Source organism: Gopherus evgoodei, chromosome 7 (assembly GCF_007399415.2).
Source record: "Gopherus evgoodei ecotype Sinaloan lineage chromosome 7, rGopEvg1_v1.p, whole genome shotgun sequence".
In the NCBI taxonomy this organism is placed as follows: Eukaryota; Metazoa; Chordata; order Testudines; family Testudinidae; genus Gopherus; species Gopherus evgoodei.
In genome coordinates, this window is record NC_044328.1 from 42,144,045 (window position 1) to 42,163,721 (window position 19,677).

The following is a 19,677-nucleotide window of genomic DNA, read 5'->3' on the forward strand; positions in this document are numbered from 1 at the left end:
CGGCTGCTGCCCTTCCCCCCACCCCCGGAGTGAGTCTAGCGCCGCCGCCTCCACCACCTCCTCCTTCAGCGTCTCTGCCCCCTTCCCTCCCCCCAGCCACCCACCTCCCCCAGCAGCCGGGACAATAGAGCAGGGAGATGTCCTCCTCCGGCGGCCACCAGCACAGCCAGAGCCGGGCCATCCCCACCAGGACGGTGCCCATCAGCGATGCCACGCAGCTACCTCATGACTATTGCACCACGCCCGGGGGGACCCTGTTTTCTACCACTCCTGGAGGTAAAGAGCTGCCCCTGTGGCCAGGCCAAGGCCTCCAGCAGTACGCGCACCAGTGTCCTCACTGCAGGCAATCACTCGGGGCTGGGTGCAACCCGCTGAGGGGAGACGTGCATGCAATTAACGGGAGGGGGAGCATGGAGAGGCAGCAAAGTATATGCAATTAACGTTACACAGCTGGCAGTTTTAATGGGGGCGGGGGAGCGTGGAAAGCGCGTGCAATTAAATGGGAGAGGGGAATTTGCAGAGAAGCGCATGCAATTAATGCTACAGTGGGTGCAGTCAAGATAGTCATATGTGGAGTAGGCGCGACCCCACTTTCTCTGAAGCACTCAGGTTTATTACTGATTGTGCGGTAGGGTTACCTCTTTTCTGTCGGGTTCCCCGGGACCTCAAAGCAAAAGGGTATAGGCTAGTGCTATACAGAACCGAGGCTTTGGTGGGGAGCAAAGAAAAATAGATGCACCAGAGATCTCTGTACAAGGGGTGGGGGCGGAGAAACTCCAGCACGAACAGGGCCCTTCTCTCCTCTTCCCCCCCCCCCCCGTATGTATTTGTAATGTTTGTTTTTTATTTTGGAAGGAAGGATGGAGCGGGGGAAGGAGCTTATGCTGGGTCTGGAGCCAGATGCACTGGGCCCCAAGCTCCTTCTCCCTTTTTGGTGTGGGGCTTGCGGTGAGATATTTGTAAACAAGGCCTAAGAGTCTAGGAGAAGCCCGTGACTGTTGCACAATCGGAGAAGGCGACTAAGGGGAATTCGCCGGCAGCTGCAGCAGGGAGAGAAACATGAACTGCACCGAGAACTCAGGACGCCCCTAGTGTGGAGCCAGCCCCTGGCCATTATTAAGGGGGCCTGGGATTCTTTTAGCTCTGACTAAAGAAATGCATCAGCCAGCATGGAGGGCTCAGTTTAGGGAAGTGCTAACTTTACACTGCAGACTAACACGGATGTAGACTCTACAGCAACCTCCATATAGGTCTGTTCTTGGATAACAAGGCCTTCATTAACCTATTGTTATACCTACTGTTCCTGTTGATTTTATTAATAAAATTGCTAAATAGGCACACCACAGATCCTATTTGTATTTAAAAAACTAAAGCTTAACCTTGTCATCTCCCAGAAGGCAAGCCTGACTCATGAAATAATTCCTCCCCACCACCTCAAATAAACATGGATTAACAGTAAATCGCATGATGTGTTACATGACTTGAACATTGCATGAACGGTAGAAGCTGACGTGCATAGAGACAGGATTCCTGAGCTAAGTATTGACTCTGTTCCCCAGAGGGGGAGCTCTTGGGGAAGCAGTCACAGATATTTCAGTGGGCAGAATTGTTTTATTAAACAGCCAAGCAGTCATTTCACAGTAGTTTTCAGGATTGCTTTAAAAATAGTGCCCTTGTTCCTGGCTTAGATCAGTGGTAAAACATGTGGAAAGAAATTATTAGTGGAACACTCTATCCTAATTTTCCTTATGGTCAAACAGGACTAAAACAAAAATATTCAGGGTTGAAAACCTGCTGGTTTTTTTTGCGGTATAATTTTCCCAAAGCCCAACCCTCTTATTTCCACTTCACTTTAGACTCAGGATTGCTTCCATTCCTCTTAAACTGGATGTTGTTTGCCCTTTCATTGTTACAAATTATGCAAACTTGAATTCCACATCATTGCTCTCCTGTTTTTCTTGTGTCCATAACTTTTCTCTGCTGGGCATGGGTAGGTTTGTATGTATGTGGTTGATATCTGCTAAAGAAGCAGGCCTATCCTCCACTTTCTTGACTACTACACTTGCTCACTTTGCAGATGGCTATAAAAATGTAAACATTAGTGTGACTTTCCTGTGGCTGCCAGAAAGTAGCAAATACAGTTCTAGTGGTGTGTGCATTTTACTGTGTGTGTAATATTGCTGCATCCTCCTGTGTAATGGACTTCCATCATTGCACTTCTTCTTCCCTCATATTAGGTGTTTTAAAGTCTTTCTGGCTATTAAGGTATTAAGTGGGTTCTTGCTTCTGTTACGGTATTTTGTGTTGTCAGGAGGGGGCTTGCCATTGAAGGTAATCTGTAAATGAAGGAAAAATAACTATATAATTAGAAGTATGTGCAGAATGTGATAAAGAAGCTGGATGAAAGGGATAAAATATTAATAAATGCATGGAACCTAAATACTTGTTCTGAATGTACTGTAGGTTGTGAAATTCCCTACTTGGTGTGACATTGTAGAATGTATCATGCTGGTGGTGTCAAATCTTTAAAGTATTCACAAGTGATGATGATTTTAAAAACTTCACAAAATGATACAATTTTTGAGAAGGTAAAGGACTGGAGTACCTGACCTCACAGGCTTATACTAGTCTACAGTGGGGTTCTATTGTGTTAAGGGTAGGATTGCAGGACTTTGTTCCTATTTTTCCTTAATTAGTCTACATTTTAGAAATTATTCTGGGGGTGAGAATACCCCATGGGAGCGTCACACTAGTACTGCTGCTGCCCAGAAGCATCATAGAATATCAGGGTTGGACGGGACCTCAGGAGGTCATCTAGTCCAACCCCCTGCTCAAAGCAGGACCAATCCCCAGACAGAATGAAACTGACCAGAATCTGTTTGTTGCTCCTTCTGCAGAATATTATAAACAGGAGTAAGAGAGGTACAAAGGCTGCTTGATGCTGCAGAGATTAGGGTCCAGAGGAGAGCTGTCCTTGCTTGTACCTTGAGGGGGTTATAGAGGGAGCTAAGGTCCACCTTCTCAGCCTAGCATATTCAGGGCAACAGTAACATTTAGAATGTCTTCATAGGGAGATCCCAGAATCCCACAGCAAGGAAGAGGCATTGTTAAATAAATATGAGGAGAGCTGCACAGAAGAAATGGGAAAGGGAATGATGAAAATAAAAGGTGGGAGGAGAGAAATGTTTGTTTAAATCAAAGTGGGAGTGAGAGGGAAACAGAGATGGACCTCAAAAATGAACTCCCCTACCCTAAAATATTTGAATTAAAAAAATAGAAGAAAACTCCTCCTACCTCATGTGGCTCCTGCAACAAGCCACATGGAATGATGCCCTTGGTTCAGTGGTAGGTGTGACAATTTAGTGAGTGGTTCAGAATGAGAATTGTTGATCCATTCTGGGAAACTAAAAGAAGAAATAATGTTAAGTTTGAGTTAATGTGCTGAATAGCGTTTTTATAGTAATAGTTAATATTTAAGACTTCATTAAAACTTTACAGTCAAATCCATGGACACTGAACAGTACTAATGCTAAGTTATTTTTCATACAGTTCAGATTTTATTTTCCTCCCTCCATCCAGAGTGTTCTTGATGGTTTTATTTTAATACAGTATTTGAATATAAAGATTATGAATAAATCAGTGGTAGCTACATCTGGCTCCCTTTAAATGTATCACTCAAGGAAATGAAGGACTTATGTCACTAGCCTGAGCCCATTGACACTACACTGCCCGCAATTAATCTGGATCTGCTTTGTCTCTGATATCTCTGTTGTAGGTCTTACAATTGGCAGTGTCTACTCAAGTACTAAATTGTGTTGTCAAAAATATCGTGTTGAGGACAACGCCATCACTCTGCACTTAAAACAACTTTTATCCAAGAATCTCAAAGTACATTACAAAGATGGGAAATACTACTGTATTATTTATCTCTATTTTACAGACAGGACCTCAGTTTTCTTATGAGGCTAAGTAACTTACCCAGGTTTATAAGAGAGAAGTGGCAGAGTCAGGTATAGAACCAAACTACTCCCAGTTCCCTGCTCCTTAGAATTGGTGCCTTACAGAAAGATGCTCTATGTATATCCACATCTGTCTGAGTTTTTTTTATTGTTGTTGTAAGTAATCCCTAAAATCACTATAACTTAGGTTAGTGGTTGAAGGAAATCTATATGTTTAGTATTAACTTTGCACATTCTGACAGCACTTTCTGACCAGTCTATTTAACTGTTTCCCTGTTGCTCTGTCCTCACTGCTGTGCAAGACCCACAATATTTTTATATTAAAAGAAAAATGTGATTGTAAAACTTCTACTGTTGGGAGGGGTGGGCTCTCACAGGTGTAGAATTGCTGTTAAATTTGTATTTTTTAAACTAACTTTTATATTAATGGTGTCCTTTTCATAAGTGACAGAGGTAAGAGTTTATCCTAGATATTGGAAAATTAAGAGCTAGTGCAGAGCCCTCAGGAACAGAGTATTGAAGACTGGCATTTGTGAGTGTGGCTGAGGACAACTCTAGGGGACAGGGAATGTACAAAAAACAGAATCCTAGTTCGGTGCTTAGGGAGCAGCAAGAGCCAGTAGAAGCTACAGGCAGGCAACACAGAATTCTGAATGAGGATGCAGAGGCTATAACTAGGCTAGATCTTCCCATTTGTACAGAGTCCCTTCAGTTTTCTGAAAACAGTTGTCTGTCCTTTTGAGTTCATGGTAGTGCTTTAATTTGAAAGCCACCAACTATACCTTGTCACCTGTCATGGACACTGGATGTTTTCCCACATTGACAGAAATTGTTACAAGGAAGAGGGGGTCCTGCCTTTAATAACTTATTTCTGTAGAAGGTTTCTGGGAATGTTTTGAATTGATCCAGTGTTTAGCTCTTTTACATTCAGAGACGCCTTTACATGTGCCGTCCTCCTGGTGAAGGATCCTCTTAAAAATTACCTGTTCAGAAAATGAGTGGAGGTCCCTGTGAACTGCCCTGTCTGTTTCTGGGAGAGTGCCCTTGACTATCTTCATCATTCTGTTAGACAGTGGCAATTACTGTTTCATGTTTCTCCCTTGCCTGGAGCTATTATTTCAGGAGGCTCCTTTGCTGCAAAGTGTGCTTTTTATTTCTGCTTATCACTGCTTATCTCTCAACACCCACAGTTTGAGAAGTACTAAGGCACTGGGTAGTTTGTTTGTTTTTTTTGTTTTTTTTTTCCCCCTCTTGAACTGAGGCAGGAAAATATTTTGTGGACTCCCAATGCCCCCTGAATCCAAGTAGCAAAATTTCTGAAGAATATTTCAGCTGGTAGCCTATTAGTACTACATGAAATATTAAATAATATCACCCAGAAGCCCTAATCAGGATCAGGACCCATTGCTCCTTTTAGTATGATGGGAGAGGAAGGAGGATAAAATAAAATACTTCAAGTGTTGCTGTGCAATTCAAACACAAAGATCTTTGTACATGATACAAAATATCTTGTTGCAAAACAGCTGCCCATGGGTAAGATGTTTGATGCCTCCCTGAGGTGTGGAATGACTGAGAGGCCCATTGTCTAGAAAAATTCTGAGTGTAACTCTTAAACATGCAACTCTGATTAGTTTTAAACTAGCAACGTGAAGGTTGTATTTGATCCATTTAAACATTTACTTTTCTAAGGAACACACTTGATTCACTCAAAGCTGCAAGTTGTTGCTCTGAATCACAGCTTGGTGCATATAATTTTAAATGCCTTTTCTTAGTTTGCTTTTGTGTCTGTTTTGTACTGTTTAATGGTCAGAAAAGGGACTGCAAAATGGTTCTATAGTGTTCATGTTCCTCATATGTCTTTTGAGTCATCTGCTTCATGTACTGTCAAAACCAAGTTTATTCTTGTCAGCACTGGAATAAAGCTGTGGCGCTGCACAAGAGAAGTGCCTTCTTTTCTGCCTTTCCCTCCACCAACAGGCTGTCTAGTTCTGTTCCAGAACTTGGGTAGTGAGGGATGATGTGGAACACAGCTTGGGTTGTTTGTACACCAGGATGATCTTTCACCACTGGCAGTTGGAAAAATCTTGTTTTGACTTGAAACTGAAAAGATCTGATTATAGAAGCACCTGATAAAGACTAAAAGTGGGACATGACGATGACTTTTCTGATCGTAGCTTCACTTTAGATTAAAAATAGTGTTCTCTGTCTTTCTGCAGTTCTAATCTTGGAGTGAAATCCTTGCATTTTAAATCTTCAATCCTGATAATGTAGTTTCTGCTCTGAAATGAGTGTTCTGCCTCTTTAAATAGGCATCCACAGGATATAACCGGTGACTGTCTGAAACTCTTACCTCTAGGTGAGGCCCTGCTATTGGCTCTAGGATCTTTCCAGAGCAGGAAGCCTGTGTAGACAATGAATCCTGAAGTGTGCGAGTAATATGTTTGATACTTGGGGTAGAAAGGTGAGAGGAATCTACTTGAACTTGATTTTTTGGAGAGGCCTGGGGGAGGGTTGGACTCTTCTCTGGGCCCCAGGAAATGCCAGTTTATCTTAGTGCGGGATATTTAAACAGCTTTCCCCAGTGCTGATGCCTCTAGGTATCTAGGTTCCAGTTAATTACTGAACTTTTGATCAGTGTTGCTGTCTTCCCTTGAACTATCAGCAGCTCAGTAGGTGTTTGAACTATGATATGTTCATTCTTCATAGCAGAGCAATCGAAGATGTTTAATCTGTTCTATCTGTGACCACTGCCTCCCTTCCTTTAACTTCTCTCATCCCAGTCCATCATGGCTATTCTTACTTCTTCCAACTTCTCTGCTGTCCCCTCTCCGTCACAGATATTACTTTACTTTAACTTCAGGGGCTCCATTTTCAAGGCCTCTCTCTATTTCACACCAGGGTCTTTGTTTCCTTTCCTGGACACTCAGTCCAACTCCTCAGTTTCCAGCATTGGACTCTCCCCCTCCCCCCTTTCTCTGTTCCTCTCCCCATGCTGCTGAGTGCCTCTGAAGAAAATCCAGAGATCAGTTTAACATCCTCCACTACAGATAGATCCTCCTTGCCACCGGCTCTATCGCTTAATATGCCAAACAGCTTTTCTTCTTTTCTGACTCCTATACCCTCAGCCTTCATGACTGCTTCACCCTTGACTGTCTCTTCAAACCCACTCACCTACTGTACCTCCTTTTCAGCCTATGATCTTAACTGTTGTTTTCGAAAGAAAAATTGACATCATCTGCCATGAATTCTTGTTCCATCCCCTCCACCTCTACCTTCAATCTTGGGATCCAGCACTGAGCTCTTTGAGCCAGGGATTTTTTGTTTGTTCTGTATTTGTACAGCTCCTAGCATTGTGGGATCCTGTCCATGACTTGGGCTGCTTGGTGCTATCACATACTACTTAACAGTAATGATGTGGTCTTCATATTCTTCACTTCTAACCCCTCCATCATATCTCTGCTCTTGCTCATTCTTATTCAGTCTCATTCTCCTTTTCGTCTACCTTTGTGTACAACACTTACAAAAACCAAACCTAACTCCACACCGCCTGGTTTCCTGGCTTCCAGACTTGTTATCCTTGAGACACATCCCCATTTACTCTAATGTACAAGGATGCACTATCTCCAGAAGCTATTGTTTTCTTTCTTTCCCTACAGCTCCGACCTTTACTATGTATGCGTTGGTAATCTTCTGCATAGATTCTAAGGTCTGACTTACTGTGTAGCACAGGCCATAGAACTTCCCCAAAATAACTCCTAGAGCAGATCTTTTAGAAGAACAGCCAATCTTGATTTTAAAAATTGTCAGTGATAGAGAATCAACCACCAGCCTTGGTACATTGTTCCAGTGGTTAATTACATTTTTAACAGTCTGATTTCCCTTCAGAATTTGTCTAGCTTCAGCTTCCAGCCTTTGGATAGTGTTATACCTTCCTCTGATAGATTGAAGAGCCAATCATTAAATATTTGTTCCCCATGTAAATACTTATAGACTGTCATCCCTTAACCTTCTATTTGTAAAGCTAAATAGATTCAAGGAGCTCAATCACTATAAGGCATGTTTTTCTAATCCTTTAATTGATTCTCATGGTTCTTCTCTGAACCCTCTGCAATTTATCAACCTCCTTCTTGAATTATGGGCACTGGAAGTGGATGCAGTGGTAATACCAGTGCCAAATACAGAGGTAAAATAACCTTTTCTACCTCTACTTGAGATTCCTGTGTTTATGCATCCCAGGATTGCATTAGCTCTTTGGGCCACAGCATCACACTGGGAGCTCATGTTCAATTGATTATCTGCCCCAATCCCCAAATCTTTTTCAGTCACTGCTTCCCAGGATAGTCCCCGATCCTGTGTGTATGGCCTTCTCCCTTTTTCCCAGATGTAGAGACTTTTATTTAGCCATATTGAAATGCATATTGTTTGCTTGTGCCCAGTTTACTGAGTGATCTGGATCACTCAGTCCATGACCTGTCCTCTTCATTATTTACCACTCCTCCAATTTTTATGTCATCTGCAAACTTTATCAGTGGTGACTTCATGTTTTCTTCCAGGTCATTGATAAAGATGTTGTATACTGTAGAGCCAAGAACCCATCCCTGCAGGACCCCACTGAAAACGGATCCACTCAATGACAATTCCCCATTTACAGTTATATTTTGAAACCTATCAGTGAGCCAGCTTTTAATCCATTTAATGTGTGCCATGTTAATTCTATATCTTTGTAGCTTTTTTTAATCAAAATGTTATGCGGTACCAAGTCAAATGCTTACAAAAGTCCAAGTATATGACATGAGTACTGCCACTATCATCAGCTAGATTTATAATCTCGTCAAAAAAAAGATATCAAGCTAGTTTGACAGGATCTCTTTTCCATAAACCCATGCTGCGGGTTATTAATTACATTACCCTCCTTTAGTTCTTTATTAATCAAGTTCCATATCTTGCCTGGGACCAATGTCATGTTGACGGGTCTATAATTACCTGGATCATCCCATTTACCCTTTTTTAAAAATTAGCACAACATTAGCTTTCTTCCAGTCTACTGGGACTTGTCCATTGCTCCAAGACTTCTTGAAACTCAACATTAACAGTTCAGCGAGCTCCTCAGCCAGCTCTTTCAAAACTCCTGGATGCTGGTTATCTGGACCTGTCTAGCTTCTGTTTAACATTATCCAGAGATACTAGTGGAATGGAAAGAGCATTAGCACCATATTATGAGACTGCATCATCTGTTTTTCCCCAAATACAAAGCAGAAATACTTCAACACTTCTGCCTTTTCTGCATTATTATTGATAATTCTATCATTTCCACCTAGTAATGGGCCAGTAACATTGTCAGTATTCTTTTTGTTCCTAATATATGTATGAAACTCCTTATTGTCCTTAAATCTGTTGACCATAGATTTCTCTTTGTGTCCCTTGGCTTCCCTTATTAGTTTTCCACTATTCCTAATTTCTGATTTATATTCATTACCATCAGCTTCCACTTTCTTCCATTTGTTGTTGTTTTTTTTACAGCTATCTTTGCTTCCTCTTTAAACTAGGTCGTTTTTGTGGGATTCCTCAGTTGTGGGATTGTAGCTTTTTTGGGCAGCAAGTATGGTGGTGTTACATGATTCCCATTTATATTAACATTTTTCTGATTAAATTACTCCTCACAGTTGATTTGGCTCATAATTATTTTCAGCTTTGTAAAATTGGCCTTATTGAAGCACTGTGTGTGCAGGACTTTGTTGTATTTGTGCATTATGAATGTGATCAAGTCATGGTCACTTGTACCTAAGCTACCATTAACTTTTAATTATGTGATTGGTTCCTTTTTATCTGTTAGGACAGGGTCTAATACAGAATTCCCCCATCTTGGCTGCAACACTTTTTGAGTTAGGAAATTGCCATCTATAATGTTTAGAAATTCCAAAGATGTTTTAGTACTGGCAGCGGGAGACCCCCCCACATGTCACATGAAGTACCCAATGATCAATGACCCAGTGTGATGCTATGTCCCATATTCTTAATAGATATATTGTTATGATATGAATATGCCATAATTAAGATGTTTTATGCAAGATGGGTCTTGTGAGGCAGTGGTTTTCAAACTTTTTTTTTCTGGCAACCCAATTGAAGAAAATTGTTGATGCCCGTGACCCAATGGAGCTGGGGATGAGGGGGTTGGGATGTGGGAGGGGCTCAGAGCTGGGGAGAGGGTTGGGTTGTGGTGGTGAGGGCTGTGGGGTGGGGCCAGGAATGAGGGGTTCAGTATATGGGAGGGGGCTCTGGCCAGGGGGTTAGGGTGCAGGAGGGAGGCAGGGCTCTGGGCTGGGGGTGCAGGCTCTGGGATGGGGATGAGAGGTTTGGGGTGCAGGAAGGGGCTCTGGGTTTGAGGGGGCTTAGGGCAGGATATTGGGGAGTGGAGTTACCTTGGGTGACTCCCAGTCAGCGGCACAGCAGGGGTGCTAAGGCAAGTTTTCTGCCTGTCTGCCTTTCTGCCAGTTTCCAGCCAATGGGAGTGCAGAGCTGGTGCTCAGGGCTGGGGCAGTGCATAGAGCACCGTGCCCCCCCAGCTAAGAGCCAGAACTGCTGCTTGCTGCTTCTGGGTTGCAGCGCGGTGTCTGGACAGGTAGGGACTAGCCTGCCTTAGCCGGGCAGCATCACCCACGGGACTTTTAATGGCCTGGTCGACGGTGCTGACCAAAGCGAATGTGACCCAGTGCCTTACATTCCGTGACCCATTACTGGGTTGCGACCTGCAGTTTGTAAACCACTGATGTGTGGTATCACTGGAAAGGTTATGATTTACTGAATATGATTATCTATTTGTAAGCATGTGTCATTTATGTATCTGAAATTAGGAATATTGAGTATGTAACAATTATAAGTGGGTTTGTACCTGAGGAACGCCCGCCAGAGAGAATGCCGTCAGTCTGGCTAGTTAGTCAATGGGCCATAAGGGAGAACAATAGGACTTTGAAGATGCTAATCTCCCACCTTCCTGGGACTTCTTCCTGAGGATTTATGGCTGCTTTGACACTGCAGGATCATGTCAATTGGTACTGGACTCCATTTTGGACTGCTAGTATTTTTCCACTAGTAGTGAGTTGGGATCAAACTGAGAAACAAAGGATTCCCGCCATATATAAATCCTATTTAAGGGGAGTGAGTTAATCAAGGTCACTTCTTCACTGAATCACTGCCCTAGATGATGGCTAAAAACACCTATGACTGATCTGGGGAAGAAGGGACTGGACCCAAGGAAGAAGGTGCCTGGCCTGTGAAAGGAATATCTGGAGTTCTAAGCTGCAAGCAAGAGCAGTTTGTCTTCAAGAAATTCTGCAACCTGCTTAAAGCAATATTTAGAGTGAGAGATTACTGCTTGTAGACAGTATCAGAGGGGTAGCCGTGTTAGTCTGGATCTGTAAAAAGCAACAAAGAGTCTTGTGGCACCTTATAGACTAACAGACGTATTGGAGCATAAGCTTTCGTGGGTGAATACCCACTTCGTCAGACGCATGTAGACAGTTGTAGACTTGTAGACAGTTTCTTTAGTGTACTAAGCTTAGTTTGCATGTTTGCTTTATTTGCTCAGTAATCTGCTTTGATCTGTTTGCTATCTCTTTATAATCACTTAAAATATATCTTTTGTAGTTAATAAACTTGTTTTCTCTAAACCAGTTTTTGCAATTCATAACTGGAGGGCAAAAAGCTGTGCATATCTTCCTCCACATTGAGAGTGTGGGCGGTTTTCATGGGCTTACGCTGTACAGTTCTCTGTGCAGCACAGGACAATACATATTTGGGTTTGCACCCTAGAGATGGTGTGCATTTGAGTATCGGGCAATCCCCTAGCTGATTCTTCCCATGCAGAGCTGATTTCAGTGTCTGTGTCTTTCTGCAGCTGGGCATGTCCCTATCTGTGTGTGTGTTGGAGGCAGCTTGAGGGCCTGGCATAGCAGGACAGGGTGAGGGAGCCCAGGCTGGTGGAACAGCCAGTTTCAGTGAAACTCGAGTACATCAGGTGGCACCCTGGAGTGGAGGGTAACACGTCACAAACAGGTTCTTTTCCTACACATTGTAGAAAGGTGCATAAGGAAGTGGTCCTCCAGTTCCCTAGTGTGATTTGGTGGTCTGTAGCCAACACCAGCTAGTACCCATCTTATGCTGTTGGTGTTTGGACATTGATCCATAAGCCCCCAAGATAATTTTCTTCTCGGTTATCTGTTAGTTGGAAACAGGTAATGCCATTTTTGGCATAGAGTCCTACTCCCCATCCCCTCTCACTCACTGGATCCTTTCTAAATGGGCTCAGCACAGGTAATAGTACTAGTGGGCAGCAGCCCATATCACAAAAACGGTCACCACGATTGGTGCTCATGGATATAGAGGCCAGCAAGGGTGACAAATAGTATGTCATTGTACAACTAGATACTATTATCCTTTCCCCTCACCCCCTAGAAGTCCCACCAGCTTACACTGGAAGCACTTGGGAGAGGAAACTTGCATTATCCTGTCCATGTCATCCTATACTGTGGATAAATAGAAGACTTCAATGTCCGGAGCTGTCAGTTTCCTTTCACAAACACTGCATTAACAACAACAAAAACGTAAAAGTTAAGGACGGTCAATAAGTCTGGTTTTGGACTTTGTTGTATCTATAATGTTAAACTGGAGCAAGTCTAATTACGTTTATTTGGTGTTTATAAGGTATTTGGGGACATAGGGAATGTTGATGTTTGTTGTACAGTTTGTGAGAACGCTGAACAGTTTGAAATGAAGTTGCCCAGCAGTTTCTCCCCTTTATTACTTCCTTAGGTAACAGAAAAAGACTGAAATGTGGAGTGGGGAAGAGAGTTGTTATGAAATAGGACTAGTTTCAAGCTAAGCCTTTTTTATATTCTCTCATTTTGAGAGCACCATGAGTTGGCTCAAGGGTGGATTCTCCAGTGCTGGACATTGTTCTGACTTGAGAGCATCGGCATGTAGGGTATTGGGGTTTCTTTCCTATATGGTCTGGTGACATGCATTTAATCAGTGCCTCTTTAGGATTGCAGGAGTGGGAAAAACAGGTCTTTGAACTAAGGTAAAAGGCAGTGCCATTCTGTAAATAGGGCATCAGGAAGTGATTGGAGTTGATATATCTCCCAAGCCCAAATGCTGCTTTTCATTGTACCAGCCTGGGAATGGGACTCCAAGTGCCTCTTTTGTCTGAACCCTGCTCACATTGACACATCATTATCAATACACATTCTGTATGGATTCGTAGATGCTGATTTTTCTCCTTTTGTCTGACTGTATGATAGGTACCCGAATCATCTATGACCGTAAGTTTCTGTTAGATCGCCGCAATTCCCCCATGGCTCAGACCCCACCATGCCATCTCCCAAATATTCCAGGAGTCACCAGTCCTGGTACCATGGTCGAGGATTCCAAAGTGGAAATAAACAATCTGAACAATCATGACAGGAAGACTGCAATGGGTAAGAGAGACTGGGTGATGGTAGTGGTTGATACTCTGGTTAATTTCTTTATAGCTCCCTTATTTGTGATTTTAGCACATCTTATGCTCAGATATCACGGTGATGGACTCATTATATATAAATATCTGCCGCCTGAAATTTAATATGTAGGTTTCCTTTCTCAGAGTGATTTTTTTTTCCATAATAGTTCAGGGACAGCAAAAAAGACTTGTCTGGTTTCAGAAATATTTAACTTAAATATGGCTTCATTTTCCTCCTCCCCTGAGCTCCACATGAAGCTTTGTATCTTGAATCTGTTATATGAAATAATACCTTTACAGGGTTTTATATATCTGTTAGGGATGTAAAATGTTAACGGGTTAACCAGTAAGCATTAGGCTTACCGGTTAACTGACCTTAACAGTTAATTCATGCACCGCTGGCTAGACTGTGGCTGCGCTGGCCGGACCCTGGCCGCGCAGCACCACACGCTGCGCCCGGTCTCACCCCGCCCTGCCAGCTAGCTGACCAGCCCCAGCCCCGTCTTGCTGCCCAGAGAAACCCCAGGCCCTCCCCCTTTAATCAGTTAACTGTTTAAACAATATTTACATTCCTAATATCTGTAAGGATTTTATACTGCCATCCATTGCTCCTAAGCATCTTCCATAGAAAACTGTTAGCCATAGCGAAGTCCCTAGTGGACTTAAAGAGGTTTTGGTACTCCTCCCTCTTTTGGGTAAAATTTTGTCTGAGGTATGTGTTGTTTTGTTTGTTGGTTCAGGTTTTTTGTTTGTTTTTTTTTTAAGCAGGGAGCATTTAGGTAGATGGGAGCGTCAGTGTGCATGCCATTTTTGCCATGGTAGAACAGCTTTTAAAAAATACACAGAAAGCACATTTGACTCCTATGTGTACAGGGATGTGATTAAACAGGTAACTGTTTCCTGCTGTATCACATCTCCCCATAGACATTGGGCCACTGGGTGGCTTTCTTTGCTTTTCTTTTCTTAATGAGATGTGGGTAGCAAGAGTCAGTGCTCATAACTTCAGGAGGACAAAGTGTATTTTGCAGTAATATAGCTCTTTATGTGTTCATAGGACTGTACATGCATTAATTAATATTTAGCAATAACTAGGACATTTTGCATTGAAGTCAAGGCTGTCACTGATCTTCATAGGACCTTTTACAAATAAAAAACCTAAAATAAATTGATAAAAATTTGTGACATTTTGGTGATTTTTCTTTGTTTTTTTAAGGCTGCCAACTTAAACCAATGATTACTGAGACAGGGCTGTCCACTCTGTTCTTAATGCATACTGTAAGTGATTGCAGCATCTCCCAAGAAGAGCATGTTCTTCCATAATGAATTATCTGATTTGCCCTATCTGCTGTGCAAGGTTAATTATAGCAATGAAATCTACCATTATATTATTTACCAGAAGATACGTTAGGAAATAGTGTTGGGAGGTATGTAGGGATTGTCTTTCCTCTTGAGGGCTTTCTGAGATCTCCCTCTAATGCAGCTCTCCTTTTTCTGTTGCCAGGGGATGATGCTCAGTTTGAGATGGACATCTGATTACCCCAGAGCATAACCATGGAGAGGCAGAAATTCCCTGATACCTGTGCATACTCGATTCTGCTAATCGGATCTGTAACTGAAAGGTGGCAGAGGCGGTGGTCGCAGCAGTCTCCATCAGACTTCCCACTTCATCTTGCAAGTGCCAAAGGATAAGAATCTAGCTCCCCAGTCCTGCTCCTTTCCCCACTTTTTAATTCCCATCTCCCTGCTCTGTGACTGAATGGATGCCCTTGTCAGATTATACAGAGCTGAGGAACACTCCGAGTGGAACCTTGGCATCTCGCACTTTAGAGGCACCCTGTCAAACCATACACAAGTGAGAACATACCTCCATCACCAGTTGGATATTTATTGCAAACAGCAAAGGGGCCAGGGACTGGTGGATTTATGCTAAGTGGAGATGGCTTTTTCTGTGTTCCCCTCCCTTCAGCCTGATCCCAGCTCACAAAGGGCTTATGTTTGCACAGCAAGTAACCAGTTGTAATATGGTGTCTCCAATACTTTCAATCACTCGCATTTTAGAAACCGCAAGGAATAGTGGGAGAACAGATAAGAGTCTCTGCTCAGTCTGAGTTCGTTTTCCTCAGTGGGCAGAGCACTCACTTGAGTAACTCTGGGGGAACCTGGGTAATAGTCCCACTTGTCACCTTTCTCCATGACTGTGTGCCCTGCAATATAACATGTTCTCTCTTCTGGAGATGCATAACCTTAATTCATTTGCTCTTGTACCTCCTTGGTTTCCAACCCTCTGACAGACTTCTTTTTGATAATACTTCTTAATGTTATGTGTATTTAGAGGAAGCTGTCAGTTCATTATACTGCTGATTCCTCTTCCTTTCTTTCCATCCCAAAGGAATGCCATCCAAAACTTCTCACTTTCAGAAACTTAACCCTTTGTTCCCTGAGTACTTTGAATGCTAAATCAAAACTTTTTTTTTTCTAGGATATGGGGGAGGGGTATCTTATATTATCCTCAGGACTTCCTCCATTTTGCCCTTTTGCCCTTGTTAGTTTCTTCTGATTTTTTGCTGGTCTCACTGTAGACTGTTATATTGAAGGTACTGCAGTAATGGTTAATTTCCAACATCCCCCATCTCTCTTGCATTAGGGGAAGTGTTTTTCCCCACTAACAGTTTTAATTAATACACTTGTTAAATGTTTATCATTTCAATTTTAAGACTTCCCATCAGAAGGGAAAAAGTGAATGTCAATAAGCACTCTCTGAGGAACAGTGGGTTTGCTTCTCATCTTATACCATCCTTCCATTCATAGTTCATTGTGCTCCTTTCAATCACTGGCTCTATTACTTTTCCTCCAAGATCCTTTGTTGTTAACTTTTATGTTCACTGCTGGCGTGTATATTGGCTGACTTGTAAAATTGAACATTTGCCTGTACGGGTCATTTTTTGGTTCCATACTGTCCAGTTTTGCTCCTGTCCATATCTTGCCAAAGGGATTAGGTGGACTAGTGTGGATTTTGACAAGAGTGTGGTGCTTCTGGCCAATTCTTGTCTGGCCTTGCCACTTGAAAGTTCTTAATGGGTTTGATTTACTTGCTGAGGGCATCGCTCAAACTGTAGCTGGACTTGTTTCCCATTGCCCCACTTGCTGGGAGACTGTATCTGACATATGAGTCAGAAATTTTCACAGCTTAGTTATAAATTGGAAAAGACCCTGTTTTCTCTTTTGGTATGCAAAAGGGACACTTTCCTGGTAAAATACTACTTTGGGGAAGGAAGGTTTCCTGAAAAAACTCATTTTTCCCTCTTCCCTTCAAAATGTGAATAACACAGGAACAAAAATCCTTTGTAATGTTTGATCTCTCAGGAATAGACTTTTTAGTGTATCTGGGAAATGCAGTGTCTCCTTAAAGCTTGGTGATGGCCAGAAATGTGACTAAAACTACACCTCTATGTCCTGTATTTATTCTCTGGCATTATTCCACCTATGTTTAATTTGTTTAGTATGAAGGATAGAAAGCTCAGTTGTACTTTGTGTCTCCCAGATCCAATTTGTTCAGTTCAGATATTTCTAAAGTACACTGCAAGTTCTGCCTCATGTAGGAAACACTGACTTTTTTTATTTTTCCTTCCCCATTCTGCTTCATGCATCATCACTAACAATAGTTTCTGGAATTTAGCAGGCAGTTTTGTTGATAAGGCAGAACAGAATCCAGATTTGCTCTGTAGTGCTGATAATAGTAAAAACTCGGGTTTGTCAGTGAACTAAGCAGAGTTGATTTGAGAGAAACAAGAAGAAGAAATGAGCAGTGACAAGGTATTATTAGTCACTTTTCTCATCATAGTAATACATTTTGTTTTGTTCGTAACTTCTCAGCTTTTCAAAGCACTGCACAGGTGTTCAGCTATTTGACTCTTTTATTACAAGAATTGTGCCGCTAAAATCCTGTTGCAACACTGAAAATTTATCCCTAAGTGTACAGTGCAGCAAGAGCTTCCATTATGCAACAGTCCTCTTAGCTGTCAGCCAGAGAAATCATTCTGACTTTTGTCGACTTGAGATGTATTTTTTTTTTAAATACCCAAGGCAAGAAACAAGCATCCAGAGAGGAAAGATCATCTGGTGGTTGAGGCATTGGAGTAGGATTAGGAAAATCTGGGGTTTGTTTCAGGCACTTGATTCACACATTCCTGTGTGACCTTGATCAAATCACTAAGGGTATGGCTACACTTACAGTTGGGAGTTACAGCTGTCTTCGTACAGCTGTGTAGGGAAAGCGCTGCAGTGTGGCCACACTGAACGCTACCAGCGCTGCAGTGTGGCCACATTTGCAGTGCTGTTGGGAGTGGTGTATTGTGGGCAGCTATCCCAGCGTTCAAGTGGCTGCAACGTGCTTTTCAAAAGAGGGAGGTGAGGGGGAACGTGGGGGAGAGAGAGTGGAGATTTGGATCTTTCAGCTCCCTGCTGCAAGTTCTAAGGACTAGAACATACACATCACCAACCTGCAATCAATTTAAAAGTTTCGAGCCCTTCTCCCACCCCTCTCTTATTCACTAAATGCAAATTATGCACTCCTAAATAGCCTTCAGACCACATAAGCAGCTGCTCAACATGGACCCCCGCTCCCCCTCTGCCATGTGAATTCTCTCTTCAAGCAAACAGCTGTGAACCTTCCAAAGCAATTCCCCTGCCTGCTTCCACTCACTGGCTAGAGCAAACAGCAGCTGTGTTTGTTTTTTAGACAAGCAGCTGGGGAAACTCGGAGTTCAGCCATTCTTCCTGTTTGTTGTGAGCAGGCATTCTGGATACCTCCTAATACCCTGGAGGCCAATAACAGCGCTTTTGGTTGCCACACTTGATGAGCAGCGCTGCATCACCAACGCTGCAATCCTTACACCCCAAGCAGACCAGGTGTACAGCCAGCGCTGCAGCCAGGGAGTTGCAGCGCTGGATGTGCCTTGCAGGTGTGGACTGTTACTAAGTTGCAGCGCTGTAAACCCACCACCAGCGCTGCAACTCTCCAGTGTAGCCAAGCCCTTAGTGTCTCTGTGCTTTAGTTTCCCATCTGGAAAATAGGGATAACAGCATTTCCCCATGGCACAACCATGACCCCTAGTTGTTGTGTTATGAGAAGGATTAAATAACACTTCCTTACTTACTTTCTCCAGTGAAAGTGGACAATGACAATATTCAGGTACTTATTAAGCACCACAACTGCAGGGTAACACTTAAATCCAACCTAAATGCTCTGTTTGTTAAAAATGAAGGGACGATGATAATAAAATGTTCAGTTTTGTAAATTCTTTATTTCATTAAACCTAAATTTTGCACTTAAATTTTTGTGTCCCAGACATTACAAGTCAGATCTTTCCCTGCATTAGGGCTGCTTTGTCTCACCCCATCAGTGCCCTTTTTAACCAGTTTTAGGCTGCTGCAGGATTCTCTGTGCATAGTGAGGTCCTTGGGTGGTGCAGAGCCACCATAGCAGTTCTTACACTCCCCCGGCTCCTTGCATTCAGCACAGGGGACAAGGTTAAGGCAACCCTTGGCTATTGAATTGGCCCCTTGGCAGCTAAAACAAGTTAGAGTAGCCCTTAAACTGCTCTAACTTGTGCCTTGGGACTAGCTCGGAGCTTGGGAAACAGCTTCCCCCATACCTAATGTGCCCAGCTTTAATCCTTATTTTTAACCATTAAAACATAGAGCCTGGATGATGCACAGGGCTAGTGCAGGAACCTGTTCACTTTTAGGGACCTGGGTTCAGATTCTATCTCTGACCATAAATTAAAATGAATCTAGCAGGTTTATCCTAATTCCTACTACTCCACTTCATAAAACCGCAACCCTGTAGCTTGGTTTATGCTAAGGGAATTCCAACCAGTTGTCACTTTGGCTGGAGCTGTCCTGTAGACCAGGCTCCAGGTGCCCTGAACCATTTTTACTAAATTAATTTCACAACCTGCAGAATGCACTTTTTTTTTTTTTTTAAACAGTTCAGTGAACAGTTCAAATTGTCTGGGGCCTGGTCTACCCTATGGCTCCAACGGGTTTCAGAATTGGTTAGCTGAACTAGTTTTAAAACCAGTTACCCTTTTTGGGAAAACTTGCCCAGCATAGACTAGACCAGTCTGGGATGAGGGTGGCTGCTGCTCAGGGGAGAGACAGGATGAAACTACTGAGGGGGGAATATCAGCAGAGGTGCCTGAAGGCAAACTAACAGTCTCACTC

The 19,677-nt window shown here is 42.8% G+C and overlaps 2 protein-coding genes across 4 annotated transcripts in view; one reads left to right on the plus strand and one right to left on the minus strand.

Annotated features, from left to right (window-relative positions):
• Positions 1 to 805, minus strand: part of LRRC20 (leucine rich repeat containing 20) — a 203,836-nt gene extending 203,031 nt beyond the window's left edge. Inside the window, exon 1 of one of the 2 annotated variants that reach the window (XM_030570532.1) lies at positions 639 to 805. The gene's annotated coding sequence lies outside the window, so the exon portion shown is untranslated. Of the gene's footprint in view, positions 1 to 104; positions 188 to 638 lie in introns of those variants that run through there. The other variant, XM_030570536.1, reaches the window with a different exon arrangement.
• EIF4EBP2 (eukaryotic translation initiation factor 4E binding protein 2) lies at positions 44 to 17,711 on the plus strand. Of its 2 annotated transcripts, none has more exons than XM_030570538.1 (3): positions 44 to 276; positions 13,256 to 13,432; positions 14,954 to 17,711. In XM_030570538.1, exons 1-3 carry the CDS (start codon positions 138 to 140, stop codon positions 14,983 to 14,985), a joined length of 348 nt encoding a protein of 115 aa, XP_030426398.1. In that variant the 5' UTR covers positions 44 to 137; the 3' UTR covers positions 14,986 to 17,711. The 2 variants fall into 2 exon arrangements, with proteins under 2 accessions (XP_030426398.1, XP_030426397.1); XM_030570537.1 differs by lacking the exon at positions 14,954 to 17,711 and adding an exon at positions 14,666 to 14,878 and having other exon boundaries at positions 114 to 276.
• Positions 17,712 to 19,677: the final 1,966 nt, after the last annotated feature.